The 26,181-nt window shown below is 42.3% G+C and overlaps 1 protein-coding gene across 1 annotated transcript in view; it reads left to right on the top strand.

The window, feature by feature from the left end:
- Window positions 1–25,079, top strand: part of ANKRD34B (ankyrin repeat domain 34B) — a 63,655-nt gene extending 38,576 nt beyond the window's left edge. Inside the window, exon 2 of the mRNA XM_073581056.1 lies at window positions 21,515–25,079. Within this exon, the coding sequence (XP_073437157.1) occupies window positions 21,547–23,112 (1,566 nt within the window). The 5' untranslated portion in view covers window positions 21,515–21,546 and the 3' untranslated portion in view covers window positions 23,113–25,079. The remainder of the gene's footprint in view (window positions 1–21,514) is intronic.
- The last annotated feature ends 1,102 nt before the right edge of the window (window positions 25,080–26,181 follow it).

Here is a 26,181-nt window from a genome sequence, read left to right as displayed (position 1 = left end):
TTGTCCCTCATTACTGAAACCGTCACAGAACTTCTAGTGGTAATGTCATGGTAATCTTGCAAGGTGGTTTCTTCAGAGGTGTCCTCAATGGAAATGGGTTCCTTGCAGATAACAAAATTGTGGAGTACCACGCACGCTTTGATCACCTCGTCCACAGTTTCTGTCTTGAGGTTGATCGCAGTCAATAGGACCCGCCATTTGGCTGTCAGAATACCAAAGGTACATTCAACCATTCTTCTTGCTCTTGTGAGGCGGTAATTAAAAATGCATTTTGGTCTTGTCAATCCTCTGCTAGAGTACGGTTTCAAAAGGTGTTCTGACAGCTGGAAGGCTTCATCCCCTACACAGACAAATGGCATAGGTGGACCAGATGTTTGCGGCAGCGGTCTAGGTGGTGGGAACTGGAAGGTGTTTCCATACAGTTTACGCCCCATGGCAGACAGTTTGAAAACTTGAGAGTCATTGGAGCGGCCATAGGCCCCAATATCAACCGCAATAAATTTGTATTCCGCGTCAGCGATGGCCATGAGGACAATTGAAAAATATTTCTTGTAATTGAAATATTCCGATCCCGATCCAGCTGGCTTTACAATGCGGATATGTTTCCCGTCCACAGCGCCCAAGCAGTTGGGAAACTGACATATCTGTTGAAACTTGTCAGCAATTTCAATCCACCTCTCTGTTGTGGGCTCTGGTAAAAACTCTTCAGCTAAGGAGTCCCACAGTGCACGGCATGTGTACTTCACAATTCCAGATATGGTGGAAATCCCGAGTCTGTACTGGAAATGCAGTGACGAAAGGGATTCTCCAGTTGCAAGAAATCTGTGGGGAATTAAAAAACAATAAATTAGTTTTAAATCACAGCATTACATACCAAAACTGAGCTATAACACTTGGAGATACAAACTACCACCAACAAGATTGCAGTGAAAGTGTGCTCTGATGCGATCACATCCAATAAATGTGGCTTACCTTAAAGTCACCATCAGACGCTCTGCGGGTGAAACAGAGAAGCGGCAATAGGTGTCCGCTTTTCTTATGAGGTGTGCAATGCGCTCCACCAAGTAATCAAAATTCTCCATTTTCATCCTAACATATCCAAAAAATTTATCCGGGTTTCGTCGAAGGTCCATGCAGAGTGTAGAATAGACCCCACGCGTCATTCTCTTGGCTGTGATGGGGTGGATCCACAAACGTCGTCTACGATGCCTGATGCGCTGCTGTCTCGCTCTCTCCTTCTCCAGAACAATCACCCTCAAACGATTCGCCTCCGCTATAAAATCCGCCAAATTCTTCAAAATATTTCCAATGACAACATCCATCTTTGCCAGTAACTTGCTCTTCTCTCCAACCTGCACTTTCTCCTCTACAACCTGTCAAAGAAGGGCTGTAGGAACATGCTATATATAGTTTTCCAGTAGCCAATCCCGTTCGGAAGGCCACAAGGGTCAATTTTAAAAACCGGATCCGGCGTAATCCGTCGAAAAACGGATAGAAAAACGGATGAACCGGATGAGACGGATCCGGTTTTGTCTGTCAAGAAAAAGACGGATCCGGCAGAAAACCGGATCCGTCACATCCGGTTTTACTAAACATTTGCCGGATCCGGCGTTCCGGCACGACGCCGGATCGCGCCTGACGCCGAAAACCTGAAGTGTGAAAGTAGCCTTACACATATCGTCACTTGCTGGAAGAATAGAAGTCGCGGAATCTGCTTTTTTCAAATTAGTGATTGTGTGTTCTACTCCTGCCAAGGATCTCATAGACAGTGGAAATTACAGACTGCACGTAGCATCAAAGTGTAAAGCATTAGTTTATCTTTCCGTATGATGGGGATGAATGAAATAAATTACCATATTACTTTTATGACTTACCCTTCTCTTGCTGACATGTTGTAAACATGGAATATTATTCTCAGTGCCTTTATAAGTCTGATTACCAAGGAAGAGACATCTCCTAAGTTTACTACTTACATTTTCCCTTCTTTTTAGCTATTCAGTTTTTGAAGAATAACAAATTGTATTATTTTCAACCATTGCTTCAGTTTTAATACTAAGTGATGACTATTCATACAAGTTTCTGTTCAGAAGTGCACGTAAGAGACACCAGAAATAAATTTGGCGCGGGAATGTTAAAGAGTATGTCTAATCTTCCTTCTTCCTGCTTGCAGAAGAGGGTGGAATGCTCATAAACATTGATGGTTCCGACCACCGGTCTGAACTGTACGCTCTCCCATGCTTCGAGCAGAGGCAGTTTTGCCTCTAAAATTGGAGGAAAAATGGGGCACTGAAGCAGGCAAACAGCTTGCAAGCGTGCGCACATTATCTAGAGAAGCGGCCAGCTCTAATAGACTGCAGAGGTGGACAGTAACCTTGGCAATGTGCGGTAAACTGTAAAATTAAAGATCAGTCCATTTTTGAGAACGGAGAGGATCCTTAACAAGAGGTAGAGTGAAATGTTGTTTGTTTTATAAGCATGATGCAATTTTAGCGATTTAAAAAGTTGAAACAGCACCTTTTAAGGAAGTTTTAGATTTATTCAAATTAGGGTGGGCAATGAGGAACAGGAAAAGGGGTCACCACTGTGAATAGGGTTTCAAGCACTGTATGGTTCAAGGGAAGAAGGAAGTGTGAACAAGGCACTTGAGATACCAACTGATCTGTGCCTCAGTGAATGGAAACCCTTAACCCCTTCACCCCCAAGGGTGGTTTGCACGTTCATGACCGGGCCAATTTTTACAATTCTGACCACTGTACCTTTATGAGGTCATAACTCTCGAACGCTTCCATGGATCCCGGTGATTCTGACATTGTTTTCTCGTGACATATTGTACTTCATGTTAGTGGTAAAATTTCATTCAAATAACTTGCGTTTATTTGTGAGAAAAACGGAAATTTGGCGAAAATTTTGAAAATTTCGCAATTTTCCAACTTTGAATTTTTATGCCCTTAAATCACAGAGATAAGGCACACAAAAAACTTGATAACTAACATTTCCCACATGTTTACTTTACATCAGCACAATTTTGGAACCAAAATTTTTTTTTGTTAGGAAGTTATAAGGGTTAAAAGTTGACCAGCGATTTCTCATTTTTACAACACCATTTTATTTTTAGGACCACATCACATTTGAAGCCACTTTGAGGGGTCTATATGATAGAAAATACACAAAAGTGACACCATTCTAAAAACTGCACCCCTTAAGGTGCTCAAAACCACATTCAAGAAGTTTATTAACCCTTTAGGTGCGTCACAGGAATTTTTTTGAATATTTAAAAAAAAATGAACATCTAACTTTTTTTCATAAAAAAAATACTTCAGGTTCAATTTTTTTTATTTTACCAAGGGTAACAGGAGAAATTGAACTGCAAAAGTTATTGTGCAATTTGTCCTGAGTACGCAGATACCTGATATGTGGGGGGGAACGACTGTTTCGGCGCATGGCAGAGCTCAGAATGGAAGGAGCGCCGTTTGACTTTTTCAATGCAAAATTGGCTGGAATTCAGATTGGACGCCATGTCACGTTTGGAGAGTCCCTGATGTACCTAAACAGTGGAAACCCCCTACAAGTGACCCCATTTTGGAAACTAGACCCCCCAAGGAACTTATCTAGATATGTGGTGAGAACTTTGAACCCACAAGGGCTTTACAGAAGTTTATAACGTACAGCGGTACAATTAAAAAATCATATTTTTTCCACAAAAATGATCTTTTCACCCCAATTTTTATTTTCCCAAGGGTAACAGGACCCTAAAAGTTATTGTGCAATTTGTCCTGAGTACGCTGATACCCCACATGTGGGGGTAAACCACTATTTGGGCGCATGGCAGAGCTCGGAAGGGAAGCAGCGCCATTTGACGTTTTTGGCTGGAATTGAGATCGGACACCATGTCGCGTTTGGAAAACCCCTGATGTACCAAAACAGTGGAAACCCCCCACAAATGACACCATTTTGGAAACTAGACCCCCTAAGGAACTTATCTAGATGTGTGGTGAGAACTTTGAACCCCCATGGGCTTCACAGAAGTTTATAACATAAAGCCATACAATTAAAAAATCATATTTTTTAAACAAAAATGATCTTTTCACCCTCAATTCTTATTTTTCCAAGGGTAACAGGACCCTAAAAGTTATTGTGCAATTTGTCCTGAGTACGCTGATACCCCACATGTGGGGGTAAACCACTATTTGGGCGCATGGCAGAGCTCGGAAGGGAAGCAGCGCCATTTGACGTTTTTGGCTGGAATTGAGATCGGACACCATGTCGCGTTTGGAAAACCCCTGATGTACCAAAACAGTGGAAACCCCCCACAAATGACACCATTTTGGAAACTAGACACCCTAAGGAACTTATCTAGATGTGTGGTGAGAACTTTGAACCCCCATGGGCTTCACAGAAGTTTATAACATAAAGCCATACAATTAAAAAATCATATTTTTTCCACAAAAATGATCTTTTCACCCTCAATTCTTATTTTTCCAAGGGTAACAGGACCCTAAAAGTTATTGTGCAATTTGTCCTGAGTACGCTGATACCCCACATGTGGGGGTAAACCACTATTTGGGGGCATGGCAGAGCTCGGAAGGGAAGCAGCGCCATTTGACGTTTTTGGCTGGAATTGAGATCGGACACCATGTCGCGTTTGGAAAACTCCTGATGTACCAAAACAGTGGAACCCCCCACAAATGACACCATTTTGGAAACTAGACCCCCTAAGGAACTTATCTAGATGTGTGGTGAGCACTTTGACCCCCCCAGTGCTTCACAGAAGTTTACAACGCCCGGGCGTGAAAATAAAAAATTCGTATTTTTTCCACAAACATGATCTTTTAGTCACCATTTTTTTATTTTCCCAAGGGTACCAGGAGAAATTGGACCCCAAAAGTTGTTGTCCAATTTGTCCTGAGTATGCTGATACCCCATATGTGGGAGAAAACTACTGTATGGGCACACGTCGGGGCTCGGAAGGGAAGTAGTGACGTTTTGGAATGCAGACTTTGATGGAATGGTCTGCGGGTGTGATATTGCCTTTGGAGAGCCCCTAATGTACCTAAACAGTGGAAACCCCCCACAAATGACACCATTTTGTAAACTAGACCCCCCAAGGAACTTATCTAGATGTGTGGTGAGCACTTTGACCCCCCCAGTGCTTCACAGAAGTTTACAACGCCCGGGCGTGAAAATAAAAAATTCGTATTTTTTCCACAAACATGATCTTTTAGTCACCATTTTTTTATTTTCCCAAGGGTACCAGGAGAAATTGGACCCCAAAAGTTGTTTTCCAATTTGTCCTGAGTACGCTGCTACCCCATATGTGGGAGAAAACTACTGTATGGGCACACGTCAGGGCTCGGAAGGGAAGTAGTGACGTTTTGGAATGCAGACTTTGATGGAATGGTCTGCGGGTGTCATGTTGCCTTTGGAGAGCCCCTAATGTACCTAAACAGTGGAAACCCCCCACAAATGACACCATTTTGTAAACTAGACCCCCCAAGGAACTTATCTAGATGTGTGGTGAGCACTTTGACCCCCCCAGTGCTTCACAGAAGTTTACAACGCCCGGGCGTGAAAATAAAAAATTCGTATTTTTTCCACAAACATGATCTTTTAGTCACCATTTTTTTTATTTTCCCAAGGGTACCAGGAGAAATTGGACCCCAAAAGTTGTTTTCCAATTTGTCCTGAGTACGCTGCTACCCCATATGTGGGAGAAAACTACTGTATGGGCACACGTCAGGGCTCGGAAGGGAAGTAGTGACGTTTTGGAATGCAGACTTTGATGGAATGGTCTGCGGGTGTCATGTTGCCTTTGGAGAGCCCCTAATGTACCTAAACAGTGGAAACCCCCCACAAATGACACCATTTTGTAAACTAGACCCCCCAAGGAACTTATCTAGATGTGTGGTGAGCACTTTGACCCCCCCAGTGCTTCACAGAAGTTTACAACGCCCGGGCGTGAAAATAAAAAATTCGTATTTTTTCCACAAACATGATCTTTTAGTCACCATTTTTTTTATTTTCCCAAGGGTACCAGGAGAAATTGGACCCCAAAAGTTGTTGTCCAATTTGTCCTGAGTACGCTGACACCCCATATGTGGGAGAAAACTACTGTATGGACACACGTCGGGGCTCGGAAGGGAAGCAGTGACGTTTTGGAGCGCAGACTTTGATGGAATGGTCTGCGGTTGTCATGTGCGTTTGGAGAGCCCCTGATGTACCTAAACTATTGAAACTCCCCACAAGTGACCCCATTTTGGACACTAGACCCCCCACGGAACTTATCTAGATGTGTGGTGAGCACTTTGAACCCCCAAGTGCTTCACAGAAGTTTATAACACTCGGACGTGAAAATAAAAAAAATCATTTTTTTTCCACAAAAATGATATTTTTGCCCCCAATTTTTTATTTTCCTAAGGGTAACAGGAGAAATTGGACCCCAAAAATTGTTTTGCAATTTGTCCTGAGTAGGCTGATACCCTACATGAGGGGGTAAAACACTGTTTGGGCGCATAGCAGAGCTTGGAAGGGAAGGAGCACCATTTGACTTTTTCAACTCAGAATTGGCTGGAATTGAGATCAGACGCCATGTTGCATTTGGAGAGCCCCTGATGTGCCCAAACAGTGGAAACCCCCAATTCTAACTCCAACCCGAACCCCAACACGCCCCTAACCCTAGCCCTAACCCTAGCCCTAACCCTAGCCCTAACCCTAGCCCTAGCCCTAGCCCTAACCCTAACCCTAGCCCTAACCCTAACCCTAGCCCTAACCCTAACCTAACCCTACCCCAGCACACCCCTAGCCCTAACCCTAGCCCTAACCCTAATGGAAAAATGGAAATAAATACATTTTTTTTATTTTATTATTTTTCCCTAACTAAAGGGGTGATAACGGGGGGTTTGATTTACTATTTATGGCGGTTTTTATGTTTGGCGGCTGTCGCACGCTAAAAGACGCTTTTTATTGTAAAAATAGTTTTTGCATCACCACATATTGAGAGCTATAATTTTTCCGTATTTTGACCCACCGAGTCATGTGAGGTCTTATTTTTTGCGGGACGAGTTGACGTTTTTATTGGTACCATTTTCGGGCACGTGAAATTTTTTGATCGCTTTTTATTCCGATTTTTGGGACGCAGAATGAACAAAAACCAGCGTTTCATGAATTTCTTTTGGGGGGGGTGCGTTTACACCGTTCCGCGTGCGGTAAAATTGATAAAGCGCTTTTATTCTTCGGGTCAGTACGGTTACAGCGATACCTCATTTAGGTCGTTTTTTTATGTTTTTGTCGGTTTTATGCAATGAAAACTATTTTATATAAAAAATAATTATTTTTGCATCGCTTTATTCTGCGAGTTATAACTTTTTTATTTTTTTGCTGATGATGCTGTGTGGTGGCTTGTTTTTTGCGGGACAAGATGACGTTTTCAGCGGTACCATGGATATTTATATGCGTCTTTTTGATCTCGCGTTATTGCACTTTTTGTTTGGCGGTATGATAATAAATCATTATTTTTTGCTTCGTTTTTTATTTTTATTTTTTAAGGGGTTCGCTAAAGGGGTTAACTAATGGGACAGTTTTATAGGGCAGGTCGTTACGGACGCGGCGATACCTAATATGTGTACATTTATTGTTTTTTTTTTTTATTATTTTAAAAAAATGAATTTATTGGGGAATATTTTTTTTTTTTTTTACTAATTTATTTGGCGATTTTTTTAAATTTATTTTTACACTTTTTTTTAAATTTTTTTTTACTTTATTACATAGTCCCAGGTGGGACATCACTGTCCTGTGACAGATCGCTGATCTGTCACATCACAGATCACTGTGACAGATCAGCAATCTGTCACAGGCAGTGCACAAGGCTTCCTCATGCCTGCGCTTTGCAGGCACTGAGGAAGCCAGCTTCCCCAGGCCCCCGAAGGCCCCCGTCGCCATCTTGGATTCGGGGGCCTGGAGGATAGGAGTCCCCCGCAGCAGCGCTGCACATTGCGCTGCCGTGGGGGGCTCAGGGAAGCACGGAGGGAGCCCCCTCCCTGCCGATGCTTCCCTTTAACTCCCGGTACACCGCGATCGCGTTTGATCGCGGTGTGCAAGGGGTTAATGTGTCGGGGGCGGTCCGTGACCGCCCCTGACACATTGTGCCGGGTGTCAGCTGTGATAATCAGCTGACACCCGGCCGCGATCAGCGGCGCTCACCACGTGGGCGCCGCTGATCGCGGTAGACGTACTATCCCGTCCCCGGTCATACGGGCCCGGGTACCGTGGACGGGATAGTACGTCTCATGTCAGGAAGGGGTTAATACTTCTGTTACAAATTCTGAAAATACATTAAAGGGAACCTGTCACCCCCCAGGCGTTTTTAAGTAAAAGAGCCACCTTGTGCAGCACTAATGCTGCATTCTGTCAAGGTGGCTCTTTTATTTAGCGTCCCTTGCACCGCAGAAATAATCGTTTTTAAAATTGGTCAGACATACCTTATATTTGACAGAGGAGCAGGTCTTTCCCCCCTGGACACAGACGCCTCACATACGTCAGTCATGTCCTGCTTTTGAATTTGGGGCCGCCTCCTCAGCGTATTCTGACGTCACCACAGGACTTGCTGCACCGTTGCCCTGCTGAGCTCCGTCCCTACGGGTCACATGGTGCTGACTTCATCACAGGTCCTGCTGCACCACTGCCCTGCTGAGCTCCGCCCCTACTGGTCACATGGTGCTGACATCATCACAGGTCCTGCTGCACCACTGAAAGAATATTACAGCTCAGGCGCGAGAAAAAGAAATGAACGCTTAGGAGGCGGCGCCAAATTCAAAAGCTGGACATGACTGACATATGTGAGGCGTCTGTGTCCAGGGGGGAAAGACCTGCCCCCCTGTCAAATATCAGGTATGTCTGACCAATTTTAAAAACGATTATTTCGGCGGTGGAAGGGACGCTAAATAAAAGAGCCACCTTGACAGAATGCAGCATTAGTGCTGCACAAGGTGGCTCTTTTACTTAAAAATGCCTGGGGGGGTGACAGGTTCCCTTTAATGTCCACCCTCTAAGAAGAAGGACAAAGGGAAAGGACAGAAGGAAAGATGGGAGGGGGAAAAAAGGGGGTTAATATACTGAGTTAGATATAGGGACAGGATGAATAAATGAGTAGTAAGAGTTGGTCCTTATTGGTTTGAATAATCCTGTAGAACAATTTTTGCTGCAAAAATCTTTTCTTTTGGATGCACAGTCCCGATCTTCTCATCCTTCATGTGTCTTTTTGCTTCCATTGACACTGTATAAATGACACGTCTACTCACTGGTAATTATAGTTATCATATGTTTGTATATCACAGATGTCCTTGACAAAGACCTCTTGCAGGTCGAAACGTTGGACGCTATCTGTTACCTTATCTTTGGTGCCGGATCTGTTAATAAATCTATTTTTTGCAAGCAACAATAACCTTATTCATTTGTGCCGTTGCTGAAGTCCTCTATATTTTTTCTGACAATTACAAGTCATCCCAGAAAAAAATCAAGAAAAAAATCAAGCACTCATACAGCTGCTTTAACAGAAAAAAAAGTCCTGGTTCCTGGAATGTGGCAATGAAGAAATAAACGTGTGGTAATTAAAGAAGTTGTCCTCTTCCGTAGCTCAGTTACTGATTTTGCCATTTATTTATAACAATGTATACCTTTTCTGCCAAGTTTCGTATTTTTTTTATGCCTTTCTGCTTTGCTTCCTGTGCCTTCGCATCAGCTCTTTTATCGCAGCCATTACTTCCTTTTCAGAATCCTCTTCTCACTTTTGACTACATTTCACATCATACTGGGCTGCAAGCAGGTGCGGACTGGGGGTCAAATTCAGTCCTGGTGTCATGATCTGAAGTGATCTGACAGTTTTAAAAGCACAGAGTGAACTTTTTTTCCTTTTGGCAAGTTGCCAAGGTGACTTGACTGTCCCCGGTGGTGGTTAGTGGTATCGCACCTTAGGTTTTCAGTTTAAAGTTCTCTGTAATTATGATTCAGGTGTGGGGCTCTATAAATGAGTCTCAGGGTGTGCAATCACGGCTGGTGATATTCTTTCATTCATGGATTGATTCTGAGTTGGTGAGAGCCTGGTGGAAGGATGGAGCTGAGGAAGAGTCCTGTGCAGCTTAGCCAGGGGGGACGTGTGTCAGCTATGGTGTCTGGACGAAGGGCTGGCATGGCATGGTGGGGTCGCAGTGATGGTGTCAGCAAGAAGTGTCTGCATGGACTGGTGGAGTGGCTACTATGGAGAGTGGCACTCACCATGTGGGACTTGGCTGCTGAGCTGGACTCAAGCATGCTTGACTTCGTGGCAGAAGCTGAACTCATCCTTGGGACTCTGTTACTAAGCAGCAGCAACTGGTGGTGGACTCTGCTCCAAGGCTGCACTATGGTGAAGGATCCTGTTATGGTGATGGATCCGGGTGGAGGAGAAGACGCACGCAGGTGGAGGGCTCTGTTGCAGGAGCATAAGCACAGAGCATAAAGCTAAGTGGTGTCCCCCTGTATTGTCTCTTTCCCTCATGTGTGTTATTAGTGCAGTGGTGGGATTAGTTTCCGCACCGACCAATTCCCTAGTGAGGGTTTAGGGTCAGGGCGAACAAGGGCTTTGAGGTACGCGTGCGGCGCCCGGTGCGGAACCGGCATAGGGAACGTTAGGAGTGCAGGGACTGGCTCAGGGGAGCTCAGGAGGTCTCCACTCCCCTTTTCCCTATCGCAGGGCTCACCATTGTTAATGTTTCTCAGGTCCCCCTTATTATTTAATTTGCCTTACTGGAGGCAAGGTTTCCAGAATGTATGTATAACGTGTAATTCCTAAATTCGCCAGGTGGAGGCGGTGTATCCATCTGCACGTTTTATTATTTAAATTCGCCCCACTGGAGGCGCTGTATCCAGGGTCACGTCTGTTATGGGTCCGCCTTGCGGTATCATCTGCGTCCAGACACACGTGACCATGACACCTGGTATTTGAAATCACACAGGCCCATGTTGTTCCCCTCCCCATGAACCAGATGGGATATATTACTAATATTACCCTGGATGGAGGAAAGGAAGATTTACTACAAGACCAATATTTCTAATGATACTCGTGGCCTGCTGGGGTCAATGACAGAGTCAGCGACTTTGTGCTCCATCACATCTCTTAACAGTATGGGAGTCTTGAGAACACCGATTCTGTTAACAACGTAGCAGACAAGGCGGCCCATTACCAGACAGCCCCTTCTGGCATTTGCCAGAATTGCCAGATGGCCAGTCCAGCCCTGGCTGCAAGCCAGCAGTGAGCACACTACCTGTAATTCTGACTAAACGCCTCCCACTCCTCTCCTAGCATCACACACAGCTACAGCACTATCTCCTGTACTAGACACTTATTGCAAGGAATGAAAGTCATGCACAAAGCACCAGCCCTGGCAATCCAGACTATCTCCTACCCCCCTCACTGACTGGTTAGACAGCCACTCCCGCACACACTATAAGCCATGCCCAGTCATGCGATAAGCCCCATCCACCCATCAGTTTCCAAGACCCAGAACTTAGAGAGATTTTAACACGACATCACTAGAAGCAGGAGATTTTCAGCCAGAGATCAGCTCCGGTTACAGCCGAATTTGCAAAAGCAAAGTATTTAGTAATATGCTCATCTATGACAGTTTACATGAACGGGACTTGCAATGTAGTGGCCAACTCCTTTAAAGTCAAATTAGTCTGGTGTTACTATTTCTCTGATCACTTCCCCTGCCGATTGGTGGAATTAAGTGGCAGGGAAGGCACTTCGACCTACTTGCTCTATTGGCTTTTTATTTGGAGGACATGTTTGGCCAATCGGGTTGGATTCAATCTGAAGCTTATAGTTGCTTTTAAAAAACATATTGAGATGACACCAATAGTTTGAAGAATTTTAATGGTGCTTTTACATGTGATTTACTGGCATTTTTAAATAGTGACACTTTTATGCTAATGTTTTTGAAGTTAGTTATATTAAAAAACGTCACATGGAGGAAAAGGAGGATAGAAGGATATTAAGCATGATCTGTTTTGAAAACAAAAACTCAGTGACTCCCAATTTACTACTAAGGCCGGGATCACACTTGCGATTTAAACGGCCGAGTCTCGCATGGTAATACACGGCGCTGCCGCCGGGACTCAGGAGCGGGGCGTGCGGCCGCATAGCAATACATGGAGCTGCACGCCCCACTCCTGAGTCCCGGCGGCAGCGCCGTGTATTACCATACGAGACTCGGCCGTTTAAATCGCAAGTGTGATCCCGGCCTTAGGCTCTAAACTTCAAAGCACCGTGCATGTAGACACGGCCAGAATGTCTAATGTTTAGGTACTCTAATATAGTGTCTTAACCCAGAGGAAATGCTAAAAATAAAGACAAATGTGACTGAAAAACCTTCAAAGCTTAAAAGAAATTTATCAAAATTGTCTAAGTTTTAGACAGGTCAAAGATTAGATCACTTATTTTGTGCCAGAAATGTACGTCGCAGTTTTAACGCATTTTTTCACGGATGGTTTCACGCATTAGTCCATTCCCCTTTGTGACAAGCCACACCCCTTTTAGCCACGCCCCCGACAAACTGTAAGAAGTATTTCGAACACATGATCAATATCATCCAAATAATGAAACAGAAATTTTTTTAATGAAAATTACCCGAGAATTCTGACATGTAGTTTGGTATAAAAAAAAAAAAGCCCCAATTTGTGCACCCAACCTGTGGATTTGTACTGCAGATGCGGCACTGTAAAACCTCAGTCAACCTCAAAACTCTATACAGATGTATCAGAAAAATGCATACCTTTATTGTACGGAGGTTAAATTTGCTGTGAATTTGCAGAACAATCCTCTTGCAGTATACAGACAGGGGGCTCGTGTAGACAATTGTATTTTCGATCCAATTGAGATCCGACAAAATATCAGAGCGCGCTTGGACAAATGTTATTCATTGGGGCCGGGCACATGTCCAATTTTTCCCTCAAACTGAGCCGCTTTATGCACAGTTTGTATCCGACATTCAGATCACACTTGGTTATGCAAGTCAATGAGTCCATGGAAAACATTGGTCGGCACTCTGATGATATCTGAGTGCAGTCCGATTTTCACAGACTGACACTATGGAGAAGATGGAGAATTTTGTTTTCCTTCTTCTCCTCATCTCAGAAAATCGGATCACCCTGTGCTCACACTCTGATCAGGGTGTGATAAGCATAATCGGACAGATATTCTCAGATAACAGAAAATACGGTTGTGTGACCCTAGCATTACTCACGGAATTTCATGGTGAATTTTGCAGATTTGCTGCAATTTTCTAGTTAAACTTTGGTCTTTCAATCACTAAGTCAGACCCATTAATTGGACCCTGATGTAACATCCTAGTGATATACCATGAATATATTTAAAGAGGCAACCCATGCAATATACTCTTCTGTTAATTTGCTATTTTATGCACTGGCCCTGGTTTTTCCATGCTGCTCCTCTCTGCTAGTCGTTAGCTGAGTTAGCAGCGCTCCTGGCAATGACTGTCAGCAGCCAGGGTTTAATGATGGCATTCATAAGATCTGATGATATAACCAGCACATCCAGCAACCATTATTACTTTTTATCTTTTGTCAAAGTTTCTGGATAAAGATCTTCTAGTTTGTTACGTGTGAATGAAATAATTAGACTTGAACGCATTTTAATTACTATTAAGCCAGTTCCTTAGATGCTATATAATATGACATCCTTCATAAAATAGCTATAAATTCCTGTGTTCTCCCCCCAGTAAAGCCTGATACTAGAAGGTAGAATCTTCATTTTTTTTGCAGAAATGTAGAACATTTGCAGAACAGGTTAAGCGTTAATGAAGCCTCTTACTAGAAGTCAGCTTTCCCCGAGCAGCCAAAGAAAAGGTGTCGGTAGCGGATCTTTCCTCGGCTCTGTGCGTCTAATAGTGTCTCCTGCTGCTTAAACATGTTTGAAGTGAGATAGAAATAGTAGTATAAGCCGGTGTGGTCTGTGCGCTCCTGACCGCGACATCTCTAGCAGAATCGTATAGAATACATGGTTCTTTAGGGTCTCAGCCTTCCATGCAATGAATAGAAAGAGGTAATCGGTAATAAAAATAGACTCTGTATGATGATGAATCTGCGAGTATAGTGGCTCAGAACAAGCTATATAGTACTACTTTCCATTCTATGTAAATGTCATTAAAGGGAATCTGTCACTTTTGTTATGTAATCTGAGAGCAGCATGATGTAGAGACAAATATCTTGATTCCAGCAATGTATGACTTATTGTGCTGCTTGGTGTAGTTTTAATCAAATCACTTTTATCTGCTGCAGATCTAGCAGTTCTCTGAATGCTGAGCCCAGTATAACCCCGCCCACTTCACTCATTGGCAGATTTCAGTGTACAGAAAGGGGACGGGGTTAAGCAAAGCAGGAAGACTATATGTCACATCACAGCCAATCCTCTAATAATCTGCTGATGAAAAACTCATTTTGTGGAAACTACAACAGCAGGCTAGTAAATGACACATCACTGGAATCAGGGTATCTGCCCCTACATCATGCTGCTCTGAGACTGAAAAGCAAAAACCTGCTCACTGATTCTTTTTAACTCTTGTCCTTATATATTATATAGATAGCATGTCTGGAAATATAACATTTGTAGAATGGATTATGGCATTAAGACATTATTGTTGCTGGTGAATATGCAGAGCTGGAGTGAGAGGTCGGTGAAGCAGTAGATATCTAAGGAGGTAATTGAATGGTGTAAGGGTATAATACAATTTATGGCTCAAAATGAAAACAGATTTGCCTTTAAATTTCATTGTATCGTTTAGAGCAGTGTCGGAGATGCCAAAGATATTGTGTGGGTATGATTAGCACTTCCCTTTATATCACAGAAAGGAGGGCACAAAGAGTGAGTGCGTGAGCATTGGCCAAAAGTGAATATATAGCTTAGAAAGAACGTGAGAGATGAACCTAGGAAAGATGCTGCAGGAATCACCTGAACCAGGATTTGTGCTAGGGTGGCAATTTGCTTCATCCATTACCATTACATATATGATAAGAAGATAGGGATTCAGGAAATAGGGAAGAGGCATTCTAACTAAAACTAGGGATTAGTTGGAAAAGAGCCCTAAATGGGGCAATTAAATGACATCCAACAGCCATCCCTCTACAGTTCTGTAACATTCGGCGATGGTATACAGTATGGGGCAGAACCCCCTCTGGTTGATGTTCTCATAAAACCGTACACTACAAGCTCCTGTCTCCGATCTGTCCCCACCTCAACAGCTTCTGTTTGCGCTAGGGACTCTCTGTCCGGCAACCCAGCTTTTCTGAGGCCCACCACCATTTCCTCTTGCTCTTCCCCGATCGGCCTCTTCCTAATAGGAGAGAATGAGACTCCAATGCCTCTTCTTGGCCAATGCCTCTAACCATCTCCCTACCGCCTTCACTGGTTCCACTATTGAACTGCCCTCCTCAAACCCCGGGGACGGCCTTGAGACCGGCCATAAGGATAAAATGCACATTTATATATAAAACATGGAGCCATCAAACACTTCTATAAAGTTCAACTCTCTCTTGTCTTCTTGAGCACTGCTCACCCTCTTACCCATGACAAAGTCTGAAACCCATATTCCAGCATATTTTAAGCCCTTCTTTCAATTTTGCTTAAGAACATCTTCAAAATGTTCTTTGCTAGTACAAAATATCAGGACTGTTAGTAGCTATGTCATTGTGTTATAAAAATCCTTATACTATACTATAATACTATATATATATATGATTTGCTGGGATATGTTGTGGACATTCACTATTGAAGGAAATATGATATTTCCCGGAACCTTTCGATGCGAGCTAATTAGCATTAATAATTCATTTCCATCTACCAATGTACTTAATGATATGTATGTATGTTCTATGGACGTTAATGTGCAACTAATTGTGGAATTAATATACATTAAGTGTTACTAACCTGTTGAGGATTTTACACTAGTCTAATTCCACCATTTTATTTACCGCCTAGGAGGAAATAGCCGTCATATCATCATAAGATATTAATTAAATTCATATCACATTGTATCTAATTTGATAGAATATGTTGTACTAATGACAGCGACTATCCGTGCTGCCTGGTTGTCTGGTTATTCCTCAGTTACTCTTTATTCCTAAATTTTGGAAACCATAGCCTCAGAGTTATTTCACTTGTGCTCTCTGGGTGCTTTGCAATGACAACGTTCAGTATGACATAGTAATTAATGTGTAAAATGAATAGGGATGGATCATACCTGGCACAGCCCATGGAAAAAAGTTCAAAACTGTCGTAGTTTTTCTAACATTTTGATTGACAGTTTAGGCTTCTCCTAGATGTTTTTATGCTATCTACCTATCTTTCTAAGGCAGGTTTCACACTTGCGTTTTTTTGCGCTTGTTTTTTCCCTATACATTACATGGGTGCACATACACATGTGTTTGTAGGCGCATGCGTTTTTTTGTAGTGTGCGCTCGGGCGCACAAAATGCATCTTGCATTTTTTGTGTGTCCGACTTGTCCCAAAAAATGCATGCGCACGCAATGCGGCTTTTTTCACCCAAACACCCATTATAGTCTATGGGTGCGCTGACGTGCGCACGTCAGTGCAAAAAAAATGCTCAAATCCGCAAAAAAACGCACACAAACGCATGATGCGTTTTTATGTGCGTTTGTACTGCACACGGTGCGCAGCGCAAAAAAATGCAAGTGTGAAAGTAGCCTAAGACTGTTATTAAAGGAAATCTGTTAACAGGTTTTTGCTATTTAACCTGAGAGCAGCATATTATAGGGCCAGAAAGGCTGAATACAGCGATGTGTTACTTACTAGGTTGTGTGTTGTGTTTATCATCAGATTTTCACTGCCTGACTAGAGCTAGGTTCAGATTTGCGTATGGAGGAGCTGCGGCTGTCTGCGGACTTCCTCCGTGAAGCTCTGCCCACGGCCGCACCTCCTCCAGTTAGCTCTGCCTATGTCCGCATACTTCTGCATGTGGCCTGCATACCCTATCTTTGACATTGGGTTCGCAGGTCATGCGGATGTATGCCGATGCCTCCGCATGCGTCGTTTTGCTGATGCGGCGCCTGTATAAAATTCCAACATGATGTGTTTGACACGGGTCGCCGCATCGTCAATACGACGCATGTGGAGGCATCCGCATACATCCGCACGACTTGCGTACCCAATGTTAAAGGGTACGCAGGCCGCATGCAGAAGTATGCGGACGTAGGCAGAGCTGACCGGAGGAGGTAAGGCCATGGGCGGAGCTTCACGGAGGAAGTCAGCAGCCCTCCGCAACTCCCCCATACGCAAATGTGAAGCCAGCCTTAGTCTCACATGTACATCAGTCCATCTAATCTGTGTAACCCCGCCTCCACCACTGATTGACAGCTTGCTGACAATATACACTGTACACAGATAGCTGCCAATCAGTGTTAGGGGCGGGGTTACACAGAGCTCAGCATTCAGACCCCGGCTACATCTGCAACAGTGAAAGGAAAGATTCTGTCATTACTACCCAGCAGGTCAGTAAGTGATGCGTCATTGCAATCGGGCTCTCTTGCCCTATATTATGCTGCTCTCGGATTAGATATCAAAACCTGCTGAAAGATTCCCTTTAATTAGAGCAAATTATAACTCGTTGCTATGTTTCCCTAGTTCATACACTCCGGTCCTGGGTCAGAAATTGGCGCTGGGATGATTCATAAGTTTGCAGTCACACAGAGTGACTTCAGATTTATTGATTTGGACCGGACAACCCCTTTAATGGGGTTGTTTGAAATTAAAAATAAGGACTGTTTTATTTCCAGAATGAACATCACTCCAACACTAGAAATAGCCCATAGACAATGAGATGAGCCTTTTATGGAAATAAACCAATTTTTCATTTTTCAACTCTCATAAACTACGGTACTATAAAACAACGCGCAAATAAATGAGGATGAGGGTCAGCTCCTGGCACTCTGCTCAAGCTCTCCAATTCCTGGTAGTTCACAGAATAGCATCATCACACTTTTCTATACCTGTAATTCCGCCTTTTTCTTACTAGTATAGAGATTTGGAGAGTTCCGGGCATACTCCTGCCCCTCACCTCCCTCCATATACACCAGTCATGGTAAATGATTGCCTTATGATTTAACTATGGAACATTTCAAGAAACAAATTTTAATTCGTGACTTTAACAACTGTTGTTTTACTGCAGGTGTCTCACTATTTGCAAGACTTTGTCTTATTAAAACATTCAGGCAGAATTTTATGGAAAGCAGTATTTATTTTTGGCGGCTGATTCAGATGGTGAAAAGCGAGAAGGATCCATGGGCAGAAATCCTGCTTCCTTCATCAGAGGCTGCGTGTGCTAATATATATGTACTATATACTGTAGATGATATCTTGCACATGTGTATTATAGCCTGCTCCCATGTTCATGTGTAATCTAAGAAATAAATGAATATACAGCCAAGATGAAAGCCAATGGAGATATTGATTAGTAAATATTAAGATATATGGGGATTCCTTGACTTAGAGACTATGTTAGACTGTAAGCACTGCAGCGTATTATTTCCTATAAAAAATAAAATGGAGGTGCATTTATAAGTGATCAATTACCAGATGGTAGAGAGGGGCACAGTGGAAACCTCCATCGATCAGCTGTCAACATCGGCTACTGCGCAGTGAACTTGCCCGTGCTGCTCAGCTCCATTGACTGTATACAGCCGACCACTACCAGAGTTGTCTACAGCTAATCAGTTGGGGTGTTTGGTATTGGACTTGCTGATTTGTCCCGAGGATAGGTCTTCAATATCATTAGAGAGGATAACCTGTTTAAAGGGAATCTGTCAGCAGGTTTTTTGCTATGTAATCTGAAGACCGCATGCTGCAGGTGTTGAAACACAGATTTCAGCAATGACTCTCTTATCAAGCTCCAAGGTTTTGTTTGCTTACAATGATTGTTTTAGCACCAGTAGCTTATCAATGTTGTGACTAGCTGAGCCCTGGTCCCACACATCCCTCCTGTGATAGGCAGCTCACTGTTTATGGACTTTGTGCTTGGACAGCCTGTTGCAGGCAGGGTTAGCTTCCTTAGCTCTGCTTCATTGCTAAATCTAAAAATGCTCATTGTGTCAGAGCGGCTGCACCCAGTAATCTAAGTGACACATTGTTGAATTCAGCTTCTCTTTGTCTTCACCAGCCTGCTTTCAGATGAGGCAGCAAAATCCTGCTGACAGATTCCCTTTAAACCTTTCAAGACCGGATGTATTTTAGGTTTTGCGTTTTTGCTTTTTGCTCACCTTCTTCTCAGAGCCATAACTTTTTTTATTTTTCCATCAATATGGCCGTGTTAGGGCTTGTTTTTTGTGGGACGAGTTGTAATTTTGAAGGACACCATTAGTTTTACCATGTGGTGTACTAGAAAACGAGAAAATAATGCCAAGTGGTGCGGCGAAATTGCAAAAGAAGTGCAATCCCACACTTGTTTTTTGTTTAGCTTTTTTACTAGGTTTACTAAGTGCTAAAACTGCCCTGCCATTATGATTCTCCAGGTCATTATGAGTTCACAGACACCCAACATGTCTAGGTTCTTTTTTATCTAAGGGGTGAAAAAATATTCCAAACATTGTTTAAAAAAAAAAACATTGCTCCATGTTCCAATACCCGTAGCGTCTCCATTTTTCGTGATCTCAGGTTGGGTGAGGGCTTATTTTTTGTGCGCCAAGCTGAAGTTTTTCATGATACTAATTTGGTGCAGATACACTATGTTGACCGCCCATTATAGCATTTTAATGCAATGTCACGGCGACCAAAAAAAATAAATTCTGGCGCTTTGACTTTTTCTTTCGCTACCCCGTTTAGTGATCAGGTTAATCCTTTTTTTTATTGATAGTTCGGGCAATTCTGAATGCGTCGATACCAAATATGTGTATGTTTGATTTTTTTCTTTTACTGTTTTGTTTTGAATGGGGTGAAAGGGGGGTGATTTGAACTTTTATAGTTTTTTTATATTTTTAAAAACTTTTTTTTACTTTTGGCATGCTTCAATAGTCGCCATGGGAGAAAAGAAGCTGCTACAACCCGATCGGCTCTGCTACATACCGGCAATGATCAGATCGCCTCTACAGTATGTAGTACTGAATTACTCACTTGCTATGAGCGCCGACCACCAGGTGACACTCACAGCAAACTCGCAGTGACAACCATAGAAGTCTCCAGGAGACCTCTGGTTGTCATGTCAACAAACTGGTGACCCGCGATCACCACGTGACAGGGGTCACTGGTGGGCGGATTTCCGACCCGATGGCCAGAAGCGCAAGTTAAATGCCGCTGTCAGCGTTTGACAGTGGCATTTAACGGGTTAATAGCCGCTGGTATATCTCAATTCCTCCCTCGGCTATTCCGGTCATGTCAGCTGTTCAAAGCAGCTGATGTCCCGGGAAAGATGTGGGCTCACCGCCGGACTCCACATCAAAGGGAGGGAGTCCGACTTCAGCGTACTATTACGCCCGATGTCAGAAAGGGGTTAAAGTAAAGTCATGAAATGTTCTTCAATGTCTCATGTCAACCAGATTGAACATGCTTTTCACATACTGTTGACAAAACTGAAGAAACAGGTAGCAATTTAAAATTTTATGACAGAGTCACTGGTAATGTAATAGAGGGGAGATGTGTTTCTCTACGCCTAATAGTGGTGTCAGTGATATAAAATCCAGAATTTTATTTCCTCCAGCACAGTAAGTGTTGCGAGGGTTAACTTAACGTATGTTATGGGCTGGTTTTTAGGGGGACATTCATAGAGCGGGTGGAAGAGTGTCCCTCTCTATCTCCGCTTACAGAGGCAGCACCACTGTGTGCTGACAGGACCTTGGTGATGTCACAGTCATGTGATCAGTCACGTGGTTGAGGAGTCACATGGTATGGGCTTAAATGGCTGAAGGAAAGAACTTTCAGTGTTCAATGTGTGCGCCTGGAGAAGGAGGACTCCAGGAAAGTGTTGCTTGGATTTGTGAGGCTGAACAGGACTGTGTTTGTTCTGCCACCATTTTGTTTTGTTTTCCTGTTTTGCTCAGAGGGCTGTATTTTCTCTCTGAGCGGTGGGGATGATTTCACACAGCGTGGGAAACACCGGCATTTGTGCTGTGTATGTTCACCTATATTCGGCAATTAAATCGGCGAATATTGCAAATTTGGCGATCGTGAGCCTAACCGAACATTGAAATATTTGCTCATCTCTAGTGGTGACCTCACTAGCACCTGCCTGCTCACACCATTCTTATGTAGTGAACCAAATGAAAAGCCATGGTTGAACAGATACTGGGGAGCATTACTTTTTTTTTCTGTCAACGGTTACATTTGCGGACTTAATTTTTTAAGTTATATTGTAAGGAATTTTATATGCAATGTGACAAGCTGTATATTTTATGTAATGAGATTATACTCAACACAATTATTGTTACCTAGTGTAATAACATCATATTTATGATCTTTCTGCAGTTGTTGGGGACACCGAAGAGGTACTAACAACAATGGATGAAGGCGTTGATGTTACAATTGAAGGCAACTCTCTTATTAAAGCGGTATACCAAAGTAGACTACGTCTTACGCGACTACTCTTAGAAGGTGGAGCATATATCAATGAAAGTAATGACCGTGGAGAAACACCCCTGATGATTGCTTGTAAAACAAAGCATGTTGACCACCAAAGCGTTAGCAAAGTTAAAATGATTAAATATCTTCTAGAAAACAATGCAGATCCGAATATTCAAGATAAATTTGGTAAAACCGCTTTAATGCATGCTTGCTTGGAGAATGCTGGCTCAGAAGTTGTATCTATGCTTTTAGAGAGTGGTGCTGACCCAAGTCTGCAAGACCACACTGGATTTTCTGCCCTTGTGTATGCAGTCAATTCAGAGGACAAGGAAACTCTAAGGATTTTACTGAATGCTTGCAAGGCCAAGGGAAAAGAAGTGATAATCATTACAACTGATAAGTCCCCATCAGGCAGGCAGACTACAAGGCAGTATCTAAATGTCCCACCTTCTCCAGGAATTGATCATAATTCTCCTCCATGTACATCTCCTTCTGAAATTGAGCTAAAGACTTCCCCCACACCAATATCAAATGCTTTTGAAGCAGAAAAGGAACTTTTTAACTTTAAAGAGGCTGATATTTCTAATGATTTAAAAGGTTCTTCTGAGCCAGGCTCTCCCACCAAAAAGACTCATATCATGCATATTGGAGCAAAGTTGCCACTTCTTCAGAGACTGCACTCTGAGCCTTGGCTGAAGATTCCTCCATCCCTGCTCCACCAGCACAAAGTGTCTTCTCTTCAAGAGGAGCTACAAGATATTACCCCTGAGGAAGAGCTCTCCCTTAAAATGAATGGCTTAGTACATTCAAAGCGTTATTTCACTCGACATCAGAGCATTGATGTGAAGGATACTGCTCATCTTCTAAAAACACTCGACTCATCTGGTCCAAGGAAACTCTCATATGATGAAATACATTCACAAACACTTTACCCTGAAGGACCACCAAGCAAATCAGAAATGCCTGTTGACCAAGACCCTGATTCAGTGCACACAATGACTGTTTCGAGCCTAAGGAGTATTGTTCAAAGAAGAAATTTAGGTGCAAACCATTATAGCTCTGACTCACAACTCACAAGAAATCATGGTCTGGCTACAACAGAGGACAGTAAATCTCTTTTGGAAAAAAAGAAGATGTTTTCTCCCCCATCCTTACTGTCGGGTTCAAGAGAGTCTCTAGAAAATGTGTCTGTCACAGCATTAAGTAGAAGAAACCATGCCCTTCTAGAGAGACGTGGATCTGGGGCTTTACTTTTAGATCACATAAGCCAAACTAGACCAGGCTTTCTTCCACCACTGAATGTGAACCCCCATCCACCTATTCCAGACATCAGTTGCCATAACAAAGTATCTAATGTTATTTTCCCAGGGACAAAGCCCTTTGTTCCTTCTGCTCCACTCTTCCCAAAAGAGTCAAAAAGCAAGAAAATGCTTCTCCGGAGACATTCGATGCACACAGAACAGATTAAACAACTTGTAAACTTTGAAGAGATTCTTGGCTAGAGGAAGCCGTTGAAATCCAAGCATTAGAACAATCTTACAAGCGCTCTCTCGCTCCAGACAGCACCTGCTGCACAAAATGCTTCAGACCTTTTCTGCAAAGAAAACAGATCCGTTCAGCTTATGCTGGATAAATTATTCAAGCAGTAAAATGCTTGGTCGTTAGCAGTAATCACAGTTTTCTCTACAATATAAATGAATTGCTGCCCTAAATTTGCAGGCTTTTTTCAATTGGTGTAGCAGGCTGTAAGGAATGCGGAAGTATGGAGAAATAATAGATTCAGGTTACTGAAACCGAGAACGCGAATGGGCAACCAGAGGATGGAGCCTGAGAACATGAAGGTTCAGGTTCATGATCAAGGAGATCATACGTGCTTTCTACATGCTATGTCATCTATAGGTAATCTATGTCTACCTAGGTCTATCCATCGAGCACCTCTACCTCTAGAGTGAATACACACATAGGCTCATTTGTAGAAATATATATTCTATGATTGAACACTCAGAACTGACCTAACAAGATGTCTTGTGTTTATTGATGGGGCAATTAGCAGCCTCGAGAACATTGTCAAAAGGTTGGTGATCATTTACTACTTTGAAAACATGCTGGAGTATGCACTATATACGTTTCACCAGAAGTTATTGCTTAGAAATGTATTAAATACCGTGATGTGTTATGTTCTTATATTGTTACAAAACATGTTTTTGAAAGGCTTAACATTATTGAGGCGCCAACATGGTACAGTCATGCCTTGTATGGATGGAAGAACATACTGCTTTTTTGGAGACAGATATGTTTTTTTTTTTTGCATGGGAATATACAAGAGAATAAAATGTCCTCTGTTAGCAATACAAGGGCAAATTTATAGTTTAGTAATCTGAGTAAGGTCAATAATGTATTAGTTGACACTTGTGTTTGTCATCAACTTGTCACGCTACAAAAATGCAACAAATGGCGCCGTGAAGTTAAAAGAGGACAGTCCTCATAAGCGGCACGCGCAATTGGTACTTCTCTGTCACCACGTTATACATGCAGCAGTGTATTTAAACCAAAGAGAGTAGCAAGGGTCAAAAACGTTCATATATTCTGATTACCAAATATATCATTAACATATCGGCGTCAGAAGATCATTTACTTGTCAAAAGTTACAGCTCGTAGTGAATGTTCACATTTATATAATTTGATGCTCGCTTTTTACAAGTTTGGTCACTTTGTAAATGCATTGTATATTTTGACCTTTACTAAGCCTCATTTACAGCCTGGATTGTGGTCCCCCTGAGCTGCAATCATAATTATGCAGGAGCTGAAATCTTCCAGCATTCGTTGCTGGTTTAATGTATGATCATAGCTTGCTTTTTGAGAAATGTGCACCGGGCATTGTACACTTATTGAAAAATTACTACTCTCCAGAACTCAAACCCATATATTGGGCGATGGAATGTTTTACAAAAACTAATCAACTTATATAAATGTCATGTATATACAAAGTGTCAAATATGAATGAACATTGTATTAAGAAACATTAACTGTATAGGTTTATGATTCTAAGTAAAAACAACTACTATTTATAAGCCTTATGAAATGTAAGTTCTTGTCTGATAAGGCTGTATTGTCAAATCGGGGGTGTAATGGACTTTGCAATTACTTTTGTTGAGGGAAGTAAATCCTTTAAAAAGATCCTTTAAAAGAAAGGGAATTATGGTGAAAGTCTTACATAATGTTACACAAAGGTAGGTCAAAATTTGTAAAATTGACCTTCGTGATCACATATATTATTTATATAATTGATTTCTCTGTTTACATTCTGAAATTACATATGTATTTATTAAATCAAGACATAGTCGTATTGATTAAGTCGCTTCAGGCCAACTTTGATCATCTGCTGTATACAAAGTTGATTGTCAGCTGTAGAGAGGAAGATTTTTGTATTTCTAATAATTAAATGCATATTTATTTATTTATTACTCTACAGTATCTACAATATGTATACTATTTATTGTTCTATTTTTATGTAATATAATATTTATTGATTTATGATACATGTATGATTAGCATTATTCTTCTTCAGATTGAGATCTGACTTGTCAGTTTTCATTTTATTAGTATTACATAGGGTCATTAGGCTTACCACTTTAGAGCTTAGCCATGCACAGTTTCTGTATAGTTCTTTATGTAAAGCATATTAGTGCTTAGACTTAGTGCAATTCCTTAGCTGTGTAGGCTTAATGGAGTATGTGTTTTATGAGCACAATTAATATAACAGATCAGATTGCTGCTATTTTTGGCTATTGTTAGAACGCACATTTTTCGGCTTGGTCATCTGCTAGTCAGCATAACTGGCCAAACAAAACAGGTCACACCAAGTTATGTGATATCGTTCTTTTACAAGATGCTCCACACTGGATGCTGTCCGACATAAGTGGTTCAGATTTTTATTGAACCAAATAGCACAAGATCCAAAGTGATTTGTCTGTAAGTGACTAAAAGCCTATAGATGGATATCACAGTATTATACTAGTGCGAGTATTTATGTTTATGTGTAGGATACAATGGGAATGCACTTAAAAGCTTTTGAATTGACAGAGGTTTATTGAATTAAACGTCTTATGGATAAAAGGTGATGGTGCGATATAAGGAGAAGTTAAAGGGAACCTGTCAGGTCAAAAAAAGTTATGGGGTTAATCCTCAGGTTAATAGCATTCTAAAGTCATGTGACCCGACTGTCAGGAGAAAATTACCATATTATTACTATAAAATACAAATTCCCCCAAGTTTGGAGGGCGCCTTATAGTCTGAATGTAGCTTACCGGCGATGCTGCAGGTCCTTGGCTGGGAAGAGGGGGTGTTCAGAGGTGCGATGCTGCGAGGTGATTCTGTGAGTTTCAGGCTGCTAGGAGTCCCGGAGTCCACCGCATTGAAACCATGGAAGTGGTGGGGGCCTACGGGCTTTCACAAAATGTCGGTGGAGCTCTCACACCACTGAGTACCTTCAAACACCACCAAATACCCCCTTTTTCCAGCTTGGGATGGAACGTCCAGCATCACCTGACAGTGTTGCACCTCCGAACACC

The sequence above is a fragment of the Dendrobates tinctorius genome, unplaced genomic scaffold (genome assembly GCF_039654945.1).
Source record: "Dendrobates tinctorius isolate UK_male_01 unplaced genomic scaffold, ASM3965494v1 ptg000003l, whole genome shotgun sequence".
Taxonomy (NCBI): domain Eukaryota; kingdom Metazoa; phylum Chordata; class Amphibia; order Anura; family Dendrobatidae; genus Dendrobates; species Dendrobates tinctorius.
This window is presented reverse-complemented; position numbering and strand designations above follow the sequence as displayed.